General features: G+C 44.8%; 1 protein-coding gene across 3 annotated transcripts in view; it reads right to left on the bottom strand.

Moving 5' to 3' along the window:
- slc5a5 (solute carrier family 5 member 5) overlaps positions 1 to 15,913 on the bottom strand; it is a 52,873-nt gene that overhangs the window by 27,921 nt on the left and 9,039 nt on the right. For all 3 annotated transcript variants that reach the window (XM_043721428.1, XM_043721427.1, XM_043721429.1), the window contains 5 exons: positions 12,827 to 12,878; positions 10,864 to 10,931; positions 9,659 to 9,813; positions 4,216 to 4,356; positions 1,947 to 2,076 (listed from right to left, as the gene is read on the bottom strand). In XM_043721428.1, the coding sequence (XP_043577363.1) occupies positions 1,947 to 2,076; positions 4,216 to 4,356; positions 9,659 to 9,813; positions 10,864 to 10,931; positions 12,827 to 12,878 (546 nt within the window). The remainder of the gene's footprint in view (positions 1 to 1,946; positions 2,077 to 4,215; positions 4,357 to 9,658; positions 9,814 to 10,863; positions 10,932 to 12,826; positions 12,879 to 15,913) is intronic.

Genomic DNA, 15,913 nt, shown 5'->3' with positions numbered 1-15,913 from the left:
TGCACCTGCCCGTGCATTTACCCTCTCCCTCGGTATACTGCACCTGCCCGTGCATTTACCCTCTCCCTCGGTATACTGCACCTGCCCGTGCATTTACCCTCTCCCTCGGTATACTGCACCTGCCCGTGCATTTACCCTCTCCCTCGGTATACTGCACCTGCCCGTGCATTTACCCTCTCCCTCGGTATACTGCACCTGCCCGTGCATTTACCCTCTCCCTCGGTATACTGCACCTGCCCGTGCATTTACCCTCTCCCTCGGTATACTGCACCTGCCCGTGCATTTACCCTCTCCCTCGGTATAATGCACCTGCCCGTGCATTTACCCTCTCCCTCAGTATACTGCACCTGCCCGTGCATTTACCCTCTCCCTCGGTATACTGCACCTGCCCGTGCATTTACCCTCTCCCTCGGTATACTTCACCTGTCCATGCATTTACCCTCTCCATCAGCCTGACCCAAAGACGCTGAAACTTCACTGCATCCTTCTCACAGTTCACCCTCCCACCAGCTATTTACCCTCTCCCTCGGTATACTTCACCTGTCCATGCATTTACCCTCTCCATCAGCCTGACCCAAAGACGCTGAAACTTCACTGCATCCTTCTCACAGTTCACCCTCCCACCAGCTGCAAATCTGAAGATATTACATTTATTCCTGTCATCTAAATCATCAACATATATTGTGAATTAGCTCTGTTCACTCCCTACCCACCAGAAAAAGCCCCTCTTAGTTCGTTAACTGCCAACCAGTTTCCAACCATCTCAATGCACTAACTATGTGCTTGAATTTTACACACTAATCTCTTTTGTGATACTTTGTCTAAAACCTTTTGTACCACATCCACTGGGTCTTCCTGATTAATTCTTTGAGCTACATCCTTGAAGAATTCCAGTAAATTTCTCAACCATGACAACCCTTTTGTAAATCCATGGTGAGTCTTTCCCAAATGCTCAGCTACTAAATGTTTTGTCATGGACTATTGGGTGGGGACAAAAAAAACCCAGCAGATGCTGGAATTCAAAATAGACAGGCAGGAGGCTGGAAGTACTCACTGGGAGTGGGCAGGAGGTGGCAACATCGATGTTTCAGGTATAATCCTATACCCAAAACATCAGCTTCTCCACCTCCCGATGCTGCCTGGCTGGCTGTGTTCTTCCAGCCTCCTGCTTGCCTGTTTATCATCGGCTTTAGTATTTTCCACATAGATGGCATTCGGCTGGCTGGCCTATAATTCCTGGAGAGAATAAACATGCCAGTATTGTGCGTGTGTGTATGTGTCACATATGTACATATGGTATATGTGTATCTATATTAAATGTGCTCATAATACTTACGTATGTACTGTATATAATGCGTACGTGTCCGTATATGTAATGTGTAGACTGTAATAAAGTTCTTTTGCTTTTTGAGTACCTCCTCCATTGGCTTGTATTTCTGGGGTGGAGCAGCACAGAATCCATTCAACCCATCATGCTACTGCCAGCCCTCATAAGAAGGAATCGATGGAATGGGGCCCTTCCATCATCTTCCCATTTCACTCCTTGACCCATTACCAGGGCTGGGTTGAGGGAGAGCCCAAAAGATTCTTTGTGGATGCTGCAAATCGGAAACAAAAACAGAAATTGTTGAAAAAGCTCAGCAGGTCTGGCAGCATCTGTGGAGAGAAATCAGAGTTAACTTCTCAGGTCCAGTGACCCTCCCTCAGAACTGTTCAGAGGAAGGGTCACTGGACCCGAAACGCTAACTCGGATTTCTTTCCACAGATGATGCCAGACCTGCTGAGCTTTTCCAGCAATTTCCGTTCTTGTTTCTGGGGTGAAGGAGGATTGTGCTGAATGCGGACGGGCTGATGGATAAATACAAGGCCCTCTCTGATGTAAATACGACAGCAATCCTCTTCCCTGTGTAGCCTCCTTCAGCCTTGTCACTGTTGGTTGGACTCACCTGGTCAGGTGCAGTAACGTGTCCAGCTTTAACAGGGTCACATGTCCTGTACAAGGCGAACAGAATGATCCCACAGGCTACTGCACTCGTCACTATCATCCACAGCCCGACTTGGTTCACAAAGATAGCACTGAAACAAACACAAAGCAGGTTCAGTAGTTTCACTGTGTTTCCCATTTCAGATGCTCTCCACTTCCCTCTCAAGCACGAGGTGACAAATGGAAACCAAACACCGCACTGTGTGGGAGAGACAGAGTGTGTACCCACTCTCTGCACGCCTTTTCACCCTGAAACTGTGGAAATGGTTGAAAGAGCAGCGAGCTCTCTCTGAGAGAGAACTGGAGAGAGGCAACCGAGTCAGCCAAGTGCTCCCCGCTTCTTGGAATGGTTCATGGAGCAGAAACGGAGAGCCGTCTTTCGAGTTTCTTACAAGGATGCCTCCATAATGAGAAAGTGTCCATTACTGACAGTCCAAGCTGGCCTAGTCTGCTCGCTGGAGATTAGAGTGGTGCTGCCTGACTGGCTGTGCTTTTCCAGCACCGCTCTAATCTTGGCCTGGTCTGCTGCTATATCTTAGAGTTTGAAGCCGACAGAATAGTAAAGAAACCTAACTTGTGATGCAAAGCTTCTTTGAACACAACTTGTGGAGATGGTGAGGCTGCATGCCTCATGAAATCTTCAATTCGTTTTTTGATAGATTTTTGTTGGGTAAGGGTGTGGGCAGCTATCTGATCGACATCAGCTGGTACAGTCAAGGGACGGATCAATCATGATCCAATTAAAGAGTGGTAGAAGAGGGGCAGAATGGCCTGGTGCCATCAGCGTGTGGACCTGTCTGTCTGTCACCTTCAACTGACCCAGGACGGAACAGCAGCTACATCTCCTTTACTCAGATCCGGCAACTATCCTTCACCCACAGATTGGTACCTGTCAGTGAGGAGTTCCCACCGGGACCTTCCCAATGGACTGTGGTGGACTTCCAGGAAAGTCAATCAGAGAAACGGGGAGGAAAATTGTGTGTAGAAGGCATCTACACAGGGAGGAAGTGAGGACTGCAGATGCTGGAGATCAGAGTTGAAAAGTGGGATGCTAGAAAAGCGCAGCAGGTTAGATATGATGGGCCAAAGTGCCTTTATCTGTGCTGTACAAGCTCTAGTTTCATTCCTAATGAAGAGCTTATGTTATACCTGAAACGTCGATTCTCCTGCTCCTCGGATGCTGCCTGACCGGCTGTGCTTTTCCAGCACCATAATTTTCGACCCACCATCTACACAAGCCAGAACAAACCTGTCTACAGTGCCGTGGGAACCTCTCCAAATCCTCAATGTCAGGAGAGTTAACAAAAGAAGCAAGGACTTGCATTTACGTAGCGCCTTTCATGGTCTCAGAATGACCTGACAGCAGAATGTGACATTGCAGGGCTGGTTCCTTATCACTCTCTCCCACACTGAGTTGTTTCCCTATTCTTGTGGGGCATATAATTTATTTGTAAGGTCATTAATGTAGAAGAATGATCGAAATGACTGACCAGCTCCCATGCTCTGCATCACCTGATCATGATAGACCATCATCGCACTGCAGCTAAATCCCAACATCCAGACTCTCACCACAATGTCAGATACTGACTTCTCATTGCACGGATTGTCCTGAACTTGAGTCAGTTCTCTGAGAGGCATTTCTAGAACCTTCGTTCAACCCACAGGATATCTTTTAGGATGTTTTCACCAGCAGGATTTTAAACACCAATTAGTAGCCAAAGATACTCTGCCTCTTCCCTTCAGAACAAGATCTGCTGAAGATGAATGAGTTTGGCACCAGTTTCCCAGGCAATCCCTCACGAACTATCTAATTACTGTGAGCAGAATCATGTTGGCCTTCCCTTTGATATCATTTTGCACTTTCCTCGGGGTGGCACGGTGGCTCAGTGGTTAGCACTGCTGCCTCACAGCGCCAGGGACCCAGGCTCGATTCCTGCCTTGGGTGACTGTCTGTGTGGCATTTGCACATTCTCCCCATGTCTGCGTGGGTTTCCTCCGGGTGCTCCAGTTTCCTCCCACAGTCCAAAGACGTGCAGGTCAGGTGAATTGGCCATGCTAAATTGCCCATAGTGTTAGGTGCATTACTCAGAGGGAAATGGGTCTGGGTGGGTTACTCTTCGGAGGGTCGGTGTGGACTGGTTGGGCCGAAGGGCCTGTTTCCACACTGTAGGGAATCTAATCCTCTCTCATACTGTTTACAGATCCCCTCAGCTCATTTCACCCAAACTTACAGTCGGGCCTGAGACTCTGTCTTGCAGGCGATGTAACGTTGGACTTGAGCTTGATTGACTCCATACATGGATAACCACAGTACAGTTCCGCCAAGAACAAAAGTCCAGAATGTGTAGCGTCTCCTGGGATCTGGGTCAAAACTAAACAGAGAACATTCATCAGTGGACAGTAAGAAGGTCAATCTACAGAGGATGTTATTAAACTAGAAAACGTGCAGAAAAGGATTATTTGGATGCTACCCAGACTGGAAAGTTTGGGTTATAAGGAGAGGCTGAAGAGGCTGGGACTTTTTTTCCCCAGGAGCGTAGGAGGCCGATGGGTGACCTTATAGAGGTTTATAAAATCATGAGAGGCATAGATAAAGTAGCTAACCAACAGGGTTCTCCCACGGTAGGGGAGCCTGAAACTAGAGGGTATAGGTTTACGGTGAGAGGGGAGAGATACAAAAGGGTCCAGAGGGGTAATTTTTCACACAGAAGGTAGTGAGTGTCTGGAACAGATTGCCAGAGGTGGTGGTGGAGGCAAATACAATTTTGTCATTGAAGAAACATTTAGACAGGGACACAGATGGGATACGTATGGAGGGATATGGGCCAAACACAGGTAAATGGAGCTAGAGTAATTGTGAAAACTGGGCAGCACAGACATGTTGGCCCGAATGGCCTGTTTCCAGACTGTAAACCTCTATGACTCTATGACCAGGGCTCTACACCAACAACATCTACCTGGACAATTGCACTGGGTGTTACGTTCCTTCAGTTTTTTGAGCAAAGGGCAGATTTTATCAGGACAAGGCCTCTCTCGGGTCGATTATAATCATTCTCACAGTGTGGCCAACTCTGAGAAGGTCAGGATTTATTGCCCATCCCTAATTGCCCTTAGGAAGGGTGTAGTGAGTTAAACTCTGATCCAAATAAAATGAGGAATGGGCAATAAATACCAGCCTTGCCAGTGATGCTGATAGTCAAGGAATAAATAAAGAATATTAATGTGTTACAAGCCACACAGACTAAAGCACCTGAATTTCGATTCCTCATCTGTCCTGGGCTAATAGCATCAATTAGCACAGCGCATTGGAGGAAAATAATATTGGCCAGGGCTTCAACTCTTCAGACTCTGAGGAGTGGTAGAGTCAGAGATATTAATAACCCATAGACCCAGCCGAATTCTCTGGGAACCTACGTTCAAATCCAACCAATTCCTGAAATTCAATCTAGTTGAACACTAGAGTGACACAATGATTCAGTGGTTAACATTGCTGTCTTACAACATCAGGGAGTCAGATTCAATTCCACCCTTGGGCCACTGTCTGTGTGGAGGTTGTATGTTCTCTCTGTGTCTGTGTGAGTTTCCTCCAGGTGTTTTGGTTTCCTCCCATAGTCCACAGATGAGAGGGTAAGGTGGATTGGCCATGCTAAATTGCCCACAGCATCCAGGAAATTTCAGGCTCGGTGGATGAGCCATGGGAAATGTAGGGGGAGGGTGAGTCTGGGTGGGATGCTGTTTGGATGGTTAGTGTGGACTTAATGTGCCAAGTAGCCTGGTTCCACACTGAAGGGATTCTAGTCTCAGTGATGGTGACCATGAAATTATCATCAATTGTCACAAAAACTCATCTGGTTCATTCATGTCCTTGAGGGAAGAAAATCTGCCATCCTTACTTACCTGGTCTGACCTACATGTGACTCCTGACCCACAGTAATGTTTTGACTCTTAATTGCTCTCCCTTAGCAAGCTATTCAATTAAAGGGCATTAGAAAATGGACAACAAATCTTGGCCTTTCCAGCGATACCCACATCTCATGAAAAAAAAAATCAGGAAGCATGATGTAGAGTAAATTGGGTATCAGGACAGTATGGAATTGAATTCAAATATCAAGCCTCAAATGAGAAACATTCTGCCAAGACGATTAATGATAACCTGAATTACATGAAAAACCCAACACAAAAGTGAGGCCATTCTGCCCGAAGAGGCCGTGCTGACAGGTGGTAGGTGACATGACATACCTCCTGTTCCATCAGCAACATCTCAGCCTTTCAGCCTCTTTCTTTCTTCTCTTTTCTTTTTCTCATCTAGCTCCCATTCAGAAGCACCATGATCTTCCTCTCAATCACATCGTGTGATTGCAAGATCCACATCTCACCAGCTCTCTGAGCAACGTCATTTCTCCATATTGTCTTTGCACATTGAAATTATTCATTACAGTAAGATTAAGATCTACAGAGTAAGATTAGGGCCAATCAAAGATAGTAGTGGGAAATTGTGCATGGAGTCCGAGGAAATAGGGGAAATGCTAAATGAATACTTTTTATCAGTATTCATACTACAAAAAGACAACTTGGTCGAGGAGAATACTGAGGTACAGGTTACCAGACTAGATGGGATTGTGGTGCAATAGGAGGAGGTGATCGCAATTCTGGAAAGTGTAAAAATAGATAAGTCCCCTGGGCTAGATAGGATTTATCCTAGGATTCTCTGGGAAGCCAGGGAGGAGATCGCAGAGACTTTGGCTTTGATTTTTATGTCGTCATTGTCTACAGGGATAGTGCCAGAAGACTGGAAGATAGCAAATGTTGGCCCCCTGTTCGAGAAGGGGAGTAGAGACAACCCTGGTGATTATAGACCAGTGAGCCTTACTTCGGTTGTGAGTAAAGTATTGGAAAAGGTTATAAGAGATAGAGTTTATAATCATCTAGAAAGGAATAAGTTAATTAGGGATAGTCAACACAGATTTGTGATGGGTAGGTCGCGCCTCACAAACCTTATTGAGTTCTAGAGAAGGTGACCAAACAGGTGGATGAGGGTAAAGCAGTTGACATGGTGTATATGGTCTTCAGTAAGACATTTGATAAGGTTCCCCATGGGTAGGCTATTGCACAAAATATGGAGGCATGGGATTAAGGGCGATTTAGTGGTTTGGATCAGAAATTGGTTAGGTGAAAGAAGACAGAGGGTGTTGTTTGATAGGAAATATTTATCCTGGAGTTCAGTTATTAGTGGTGTACCGCAAGGATCTGTTTGGGTCCACTGTTGTTTGTCATTTTTATAAATGACCTGGATGAGGGCGTAGAAGGATGGGTTAGTAAATTTGCAGATGACACTAAGGTCGGGAGAGTTGTGGATAGTGACGAAGACTGTTGTAGGTTATAGAGAGACATAGATAAGCTGCAGAGCTGGGCTGAGAGGTGACAAATGGAGTATAATGTGGAAAAGTATGAGGTGATTCACTTTGTAATGAGTAGCAGGAATGCAGAGTACTGGGCTAATGGTGAGATTCTTGATAGTGTAGATGAGCAGAGAGATCTCTGTGTTCATGTACATAGATCACTGAATGTTGTCACCAGGTTGTTAAGAAAGCATACGATATATTAGCTTTTATTGGTAGAGGGACTGAGTTTCGGAGCCATGAGGTCATGCTGCAGCTGTACAAAACTCTGGTGCGGCCACATTTGGAGTATTGCATACGGTTCTGGTCACTGCATTATAGGAGGAATGTGGAAGCATTGGAAAGGGTGCAGAGGAAATTTACCAGGATGTTGCCTGGTCTGGAGGGAAATCTTAGGAGGAAAGGCTGAGGGACTTGAGGCAGTTTTCGTTAGAGAGAAGAAGGTTGAGAGGCGACCTAATTGAGATGTATAAGATAATCAGAGGGTTAGATAGGGTGGACAGTGAGAGCCTTTTTCCTCAGATGGTGATGGCCAGCATGAGGGGACATAGCTTTAAATTGAGGGGTGCTAGATATAGGACAGATCTCAGAGGTAGTTTTTTTTTACTCAGAGAGTAATAAGGATGTGGAAAGACCTGCCTGCATGAGGAGTAGACTCGCCAATTTTAAGGGCATTTAAATGGTTATTGGATAAGATTATGGATGAGAATTGAATAGTGTAGTTTAGATGGGCTTCAGATTGGTTCCACAAGTCGGCACATCATCGAGGGCCAAAGGGCCTGTACTGCGCTGGAATGTTCTATGTTCGATGTTCCATTATTATTCTGCATTAATCATCTCTAGTTTTGGATTCTTCCAGAATTGGAAACAATCTCTCCTGATCCTCTCCCTCCAACCCATTCATAATTTTAAAACATCTTTCCCCTCAGCTTTGAACTTTCTACTTCCACAAGAAGATAAGCTTCAAGCTGGTCGATTTAACCGTTTGCTAAAGACTCTCAATTTTGATGCTGTCCAAAACAAAATTCCTCTTTTCATTCCCTTCAGCACTTTCAGTGTAGAAACCCGATCTGTGCTCGTAATCCCCATTGCAGTCTGACCAAGGTTTGATACAGCTTTCACAGGAATTCTAGTGTTTTATTAGCATTTTTAATTATTTTGCTGACCAGTAATGATTTTTTTTAACGATGTGTTTACTTGTACCCCCAAGACCCTTTGCTCCTCCACCCCATTTAATTTCTTATTTCTGAGGGTGGAGGTGATGTTTCCATTTTCTTGGCCAAAGGTCATCACCTCACTTCTATCCACGACAAACTTCATTTGTCGCCCAATGCCCAATATTCACGTTCTCTCGTGCTTTCTGCTATTCTGTTGTATTCTTATATTGTATTCACCATAGCACTCAGTTCAGCATCACCTGCAACTTGTGACATTCTGTTACTTTTCCCTAATAATGAGCCCAGCGCTATTCCCTGTGGGATGTTGCTTTCTTGTGTCCTTCTGTATAACTCTACTTCTTGATTTGCCAATTGCAGGGCTTTGGGGAGAGGTGGAGGATTGGACCTAGCAAATTTTGCAAAGAGTTGGCGTCGTCACAACAGGCTGAATGGCCTCCATCTCTGCTGTAACCATTGTAAGATCCAATTTTTAGCCAATTCACTACATATTCTTTACTTGTGCCCATGTCCTGTGGTTGGAACGGTGGCTCAGTGGTTAGCACTGCTGCCTCAGAATGCCAGTGATTCCAGCCTCAGGCGACTGTCTGTGTGGAGTTTGCACATTTTCCCCGTGTCTGCCTGGTTTCCTGTGGGTGCTCCGGTTTCCTCCCACAGTCTAAAGATATGCAGGTTAGGTGGGTTGGCCATGGGAAATGTAGGATTAGGGTTACAGAGTTACATCTGTGTTGGATGCACTTTGGAGGATTGGTGTGGACTTGATGGGCTGAATAGCCTGCTTTCACACTGTAAGGATTAATGAGAGCTTCTATGACCACACCCAGCTCTAATCTTCGATCACAAGCCTGTCATGTGATATTTCACCACTTGGTTGAGGAGCTGGAGACTTTCTAGCGAGGTTGCCTTCAAGCAGAGAAAAGAACAGATAGATTCATCAAAGAAAGATATTCAGGAGTGGACCTTGACTGCTGCACCTACTTCTCAGGTTTGAGCTCTGGGCCACTCAAGGTGCAAGGGAATTGACTCAGCCAGGTTCAGTTACTATGGAGATTTGGGATCTGTTGGTGCCCCAGTGATGAACTTCAAAGACAATTTCTTACTCTCCAAAGTTGATCCTGGACCCATTGTATGCAGTTGCCAGAACACCATGGACTCCTCCAGCCAAATAGGTGCCACGAATCATAATGGCAATGAAGCCAGACATCATGGTGATGATTTGGAAGACGTCAGTCCAGATGACAGCTTTCAACCCTCCCTGGAAGCACAAGAGTGGAAGGTGTTAAACCCAGGAACATGAGGAAGAGTAAGTCCCCCCCGCCAAAACCTGTGGTCATTTAGCATCAAGAGAAGTTACTGAAGTGAGAGGCTGAGAGTTTATGCAGTACGGATTAAGGCCCTTTGACCCATCGTATCTGCGCTGGTCATCAAACATCTATCTATTCCAATTACAATCCCAGCACTTAACCTGTAACCATGGATGCAAAGAGGTTTCAAGTGCTCATCTAAATGCTTAAGTTACTTGAGTGTTACTGCCTCGCCCACCCTTTGGGGAAGTGAGTTCCAGAAAAGTATCACTTTCTGAATAGAAAAATCTTACCTCAGATCCCCTTTGAATCCCCTGCTCCTTACCCTTCGTAACTAGTTTATCTATCTGTCCCATGGCCTTCAAGGATGTGTGGATATGTCTCCCAAGGTGCCTCTGATGCTGTATACTTCCTCAGGTCCCACCATTTCCCCCTTTGCCTTGTTAGTGCCTACTACCTTCACACTTGTCAGGATTAAATTCCATTTGCTACTGTTCAACTTATGGGACCATTGTCCCATAGTCTAAGGCTTTCCTCCTGTTATTTACCAGTCTTTCCACTGACAGGAGAATCGAAGATCAGAGGACATAGACTTAAAACCACGGGATAAACAGCTGGAGAGGAATGAAAGGAAAATATATTTTATAAAGGATTTTCAAAAATCTGGACAGCACTTCTCCTGAAACAGATTCAACTATAATTTTCATGAGGGAATTGGAGAAATGTATAAAACAGAAGATTGTGTGGCTGGAGAGAGAGAGAGAAACTGTCACTTTGTCACCTTTTATCACAGAGAAAGGTTCTAGTTTTGAAAGTATTCTATCATGGGCTGAGCAAAAGTAATGCAGGTCACTTTACTGACTATCTCAAGGCTCTCTGTCGTTTACACAATCAACCATTAAGGTGCCAGGTTAAGTTAAAATTGAAAAGTGTAGACATGGTTGAAGGTCAGGATTTTTAATGTAATACTCTGGATTTGGGAGTAAGTGTTCTGTACTAACCACGGTTGTGTAGAATGTGCAGATGATTCCAGTGGATAGCAGAGACGCCCAGATATTAAGACCAGTAACTGAAAGACAATAAGTCACATCAAGATGAAACTATACCACACACCAACACTGTCCCACCAACACGCTGAGCAGTATTGTGCTGAGAACCTTTCACATAATGGTCTTCCTTTGCTAGAACTGGTCAGTAGAGTTCTGTTTACTTAAAACAGTAAACAATCATATAAGGGGCGGCATGTGGCTCAGTAGTTAATACTGCTGCCTCACAGCGTTAGGGACCCCGGTTCGATCCCAGCTTTGGGTGACTCCGGGTGCTACGGTTTCCTCCCACAGTACAAATATGTGAAGGTTAGGTGAAGTGGCCATGCTAAATTTGCCCATAGTGATAGGTGCATTAGTCAGGGTTAAATGTAGGGGAATGGGTCTGGGTGGGTTAATCTTCGAAGGGTCAGTGTGGACTTGTTGGGCCAAAGGGCCTGTTTCCATCCTGTAGGGATTCTAATCTAAAAGTCCATGTCTTGTATTCATAGAGATTGACAGCACAGAAAAAGGCCCTTTGGCTCATCAATCATTCCATGTCTAAGTCCATCTCATGTAAAAATTGACCATCATCGTTTTGCCTTAATTTTTTTTTAGTTTGCCTCATGTTAAGAGTCACTTTGTTTCTGAGGGATCAAAGCCAAACATTTCAGCATCAAAGTATAAATCCAGGAGATGTTTAGGATGTTGAAATTACAGAGATTGCATATTTCAAATGTAAAATTCACAAGACAAAAACCTGCAAAAGAGAGAATGAGCGAATGGTTACCGTTTTCACAAATTGCTCATATGTTTGTGACTTCTGCTGGAATTTATTGGTTTTAACCTTGGTCCATTGATTACTTAAGAGTTGAAATTCAGTGGGTGAGTCTCATTGTACACTAATGACGTTTGGCAGTTGAAAGTAAGCCTGTGACTTGATGATCATCTTCAGGGTTCGATCGTGGTTATTTTCCATATATCCTTCATGTCCCTGCTCCAGAATCCTGGACCTTGCCAGATAATGCCACTGTGATCTTCCCAACACTGACGTGGACTAAAGCAACTCTAGAGGCAGGCTGGGCAGTAACTTCTCAAGAGCAACTAGTGATGGGGAATGAATATCAGCAATCCCATATCCGCAGAAATCATTCAGAGTTTCTTTTCTGATGCCCAGATGAATTTTAGATAATGCTTTCATATTTATAGAGACAAACAAACTGCAGATGCTGGAATCTAGGGGTTGACAAGCAGGAGGCTGGAGGATATCAGGAGGTGGACAAATCAATGTTTTTGGCGTAACCCTTCTTCTGGACCTCCATATTTCCATGTTTCCGATCTCAGCGTCTGGTCATCATGTTTGGCGGACGTGGAGTTTGTTTCAACAACAACTTCCATTTGCATAGCACCTTTAATGTACACCATCCACCCAAGATGCATTGCAGTGGTGTAATCAGGAGGAGAAAAGTGGGTGTTGAAATAACTCTTCAGAGGCTGGCAACCCATCAGCAATCATGTTTTACTCACAAAATGCATAGCCTGTGATCATTAGCATGGCCTCTCACTGAGTCAGGAACTGAGGGTCCCGATATACCCAACATTCACTCTTTTATATCAACCAGGGTTCCCAGACTGGAGCAGATGAACAGGACCCGAGAAGGTAACTCAGATTCTCTGCTGTCGAGCTGGCTGACTCCGTTACAATCACTTCAGACGTAAGACCAAGGAGGAAAAGTAATCAAAAAGCTGTGCCCAGAAAAATGAAGCCGAGAGTGCGAGGGACATACAGAGGAAAGGGTGGTGAGAGTTGGAGGGATTTGATCGAGGGTAAGTAACCCCCAAGAGTTCAATTTGATTTTCAAAAGGGTTTGAACGGCGCACTACAGTTCTCACATGCTTGCAAATTCTACAAAAGAGAAATGAAATGGAGACTACTTGCCTTGGTTTAATATCAGTGCAGGTGCATAAATGACTACCCCAGTGTACAGGACCTGCAGTGTTAGAAAGAACATCAAATGTTAGTTCATAGAGTCACAACGTCAGGATGGTATTGGAGTTTCAACAGACTCACTGCTGTGAAGGCCAGATGGTAAGAACTTGCTTTCAGAACTGGCAAGGACAGAAGATGGGATGTGATTAGATTTTTTTAGATTCCCTACAGTGTGGAAACAGGCCCTTCGGCCCAACAACTCCACACCGACCCGCCGAAGTGTAACCCACCCAGACCCATTTCCCTCTGACTAATGCACATAACACTATGGGCAATGTAGCCTGGCCAATCCACCTGACTGTGGGAGGAAACCGGAGCACCCTGAGGAAACCCGCACAGACACGGGGAGAATGCGCAAACTCCACACAGGCAGTCATCCGAGGCTGGAATCGAACCTGGGACCCTGGTGTTGTGAGGCAGCAGTGCTAACTGCTGAGCCACCATGTGGTGGCATAATGACAAAATGATTGGACCCAGTGAATCAGGTTAATGTTTCAGTGGATGTAATGGCGTCTAGTGGACATTCCATTCAAATAAATAAAGCTGGAATAAACTATTAGTCAGTGATTATTGTGCAACTACCAGACTGTCTTTCAAAAATCTATCTGGATCATTAAAATCCTTTTGGGAAGAAAGTCAACCCAACCTGAATGTATTTCCAGACCCTCAACAAAGACTGCCCCCTGAAATCCACTCGAGAAGCTGCCTCACTGTGCCTTGCTCAAGGGCACTTTGGGATGGAGTTGTCAGTGGCACCCCCGGCCTGTCAATGAATTTCACAATCTGCCTGGGGACAGATTCAAACCCATGGCCTCAGAGCTGAGAAACTGTCCTTGTGAACTATTGAAGTTGATCCCTCTCTGTAGTGTGGTACTGCCTCACAGCACCCAGGTTCGATTCCACCTTTGCGTGACTTTGTGTGGACAATGTATGCATGGGTTTCCTCCGGTTGCTCCAGTTTCCTCCCACAGTCCAAAGATGTGCAGGTTAAGGTGGATTGGCCATTGTGTCTAGGGATTGGCAGGCTAGATGGGTTAGCCATGGAAATGCAGGGTTACAGGGATAGGTTGGGGGTGGGTCTGGGTGGGATGCTCTTCCGCGGGTTGATGTGGACTCGATGGGCCAAATGGCCTATTTCCACACTGTAGGCAATCTGTGGTCTTTGCAAAATGTACCTCTCTCAGTGGACAGGGTCAAGGACATTCTTCTAAAACTTCAATCTTCAAACTTCCACTTTTCCATCGACAGGCAGGAGGAAGATGTTCACTTCTGGTCCAACATCCCAGGGGAGAAGATAAGACTGGGAAGGATTTGGGAAGGAAGCGGAGATAGGAACTATTCTGTGACACTGTGCATTGCAAAACTCTGTGGTTCCACCCTTCTCCCTGTCCATTCGCAGCAGGACCTGGATAACATTCAAGCAAGTGCCAAGAGTTTGCACTTTGAGAATTTAACCATCTCTCCTGGACATTGAGTGGCATCGCCATCACTGAACCTCCCCACTGTCAACATCCTGGAGGATACTCTTGACTGAATACTGTAACCAGAAGAAAAGTTTAAGACTGCAGCAAGTAACTCATTCTTTTACATCTCCACCCGCTCACCTCCCAAAGCCTGCCCACCATCCACAAGGCAGTAGTATGATGGACATTCTGCATTAATTTCAATAAGTGCAGTTTGACTGAGGCAAGAGGCTCATCAGAATGGAGGGCAAAACAATCCTCTTAACAGCGACAATGACATTTAAGTTCAATATGAAAAAAGAATGTGGGGGGTTGCTAGGAGGATGGATGGAGGTGGTAATGCAGTGGGAATGTCACTGGCCTAGTAATCCAGACACCAAATAATGTCTGAAGGCATGGAATGCCACCATGGCAAATGTTGAAATTTGGATCCAATCTGAATTAAAAAGCCAGCCTAATGGTAACCATGTAGCTAATGTCATTTGTATTTTAAAAAAAAAAGCCCATCTGGTTCATTAATGCCATTATGGGAACTATTGTGGTGAAGATGTGGGTGTACTGTACCTTTAAGAGAATTAAAAGCTAGCAGTGACAGCACCAAGTGTTCTCAGTAAGCTATAATGTAACAGGCACTCCAGCTACTAGGATAGCTCGGGTAGCTGGTTGCCTGGAAATGACAAAACAGATTTGAATTAGGCCAATGAGTTTACTAAACTCTAATCCAGTTTGAATTCAGTATATTGACAATCTTAAATATGACACAATCCAATGCTTTGGCGATATAAGACCGGGGAAAATTGAACAGTTGAGAGAATTGCCAAGCCACCTGCATGTAAAAAGACTGCCCAACAAATGGCTCTCTTAAAGGTACCTTTATCAATCAGTAACTTGTGAAGCAGAATCTCCGAGAAGAAGAAAAGAAGGCAGGAATACAGAGAAAATGGAAAGTTGCCTGGTTTTGAGATAAGAAGTTTTGTTTTGTAAATCTTAATTGGGGGTTTTATTGGACGAGTATTGGGCAGTCTAGTGGTATGATTCTTGCTGGGGTGCAAGAGGTCCCTGGTTCAAATCCCAGATGAGCCCCCAAACTGTTATGATATGGGGTAAACCCTCCTGCTTATTTAAAACCAGCGACACAGAAAAGATCTATCCCGTGCAGTAATCTGTGAAAATTCGAGAGGTCAAGAACTATTTAAAGTAAAAATTAACAACTTTTTTATTTCTGAAAGCATAACAGAGAATAATTAACTTAACAACTATTTACAACTCCTTCCCCTAATCTATCTTTTACCTCTACAATACTAGTCCAATAAAACTCCGGATTAACATGTATAAAACAAAACCTCTTCTCTCAAAACCAGGCAGCTTTCCGCTTTCTCTGTATTCCTGCCTTCTTTTCTACTTCTCAGGTATTCTGCTTCACAGGTTACCGATCAATAAAGGTACCTTTAAGAGAGTCATTTTTCAGGCAGTCTTTTTACATGCAGGTGGCTTGGCAGTTCTCCTCTCAACTGTTCAATTTTCCCTGGTTTTAAAACCCCAAAGCATTGGATTATGTCATTGGCTTTTAAGA

The sequence above is a fragment of the Chiloscyllium plagiosum genome, chromosome 31 (genome assembly GCF_004010195.1).
Source record: "Chiloscyllium plagiosum isolate BGI_BamShark_2017 chromosome 31, ASM401019v2, whole genome shotgun sequence".
NCBI lineage: Eukaryota > Metazoa > Chordata > Chondrichthyes > Orectolobiformes > Hemiscylliidae > Chiloscyllium > Chiloscyllium plagiosum.
Note: the sequence above shows the minus strand (reverse complement) of the source record. Positions and strands in the feature narration are given on the sequence as shown.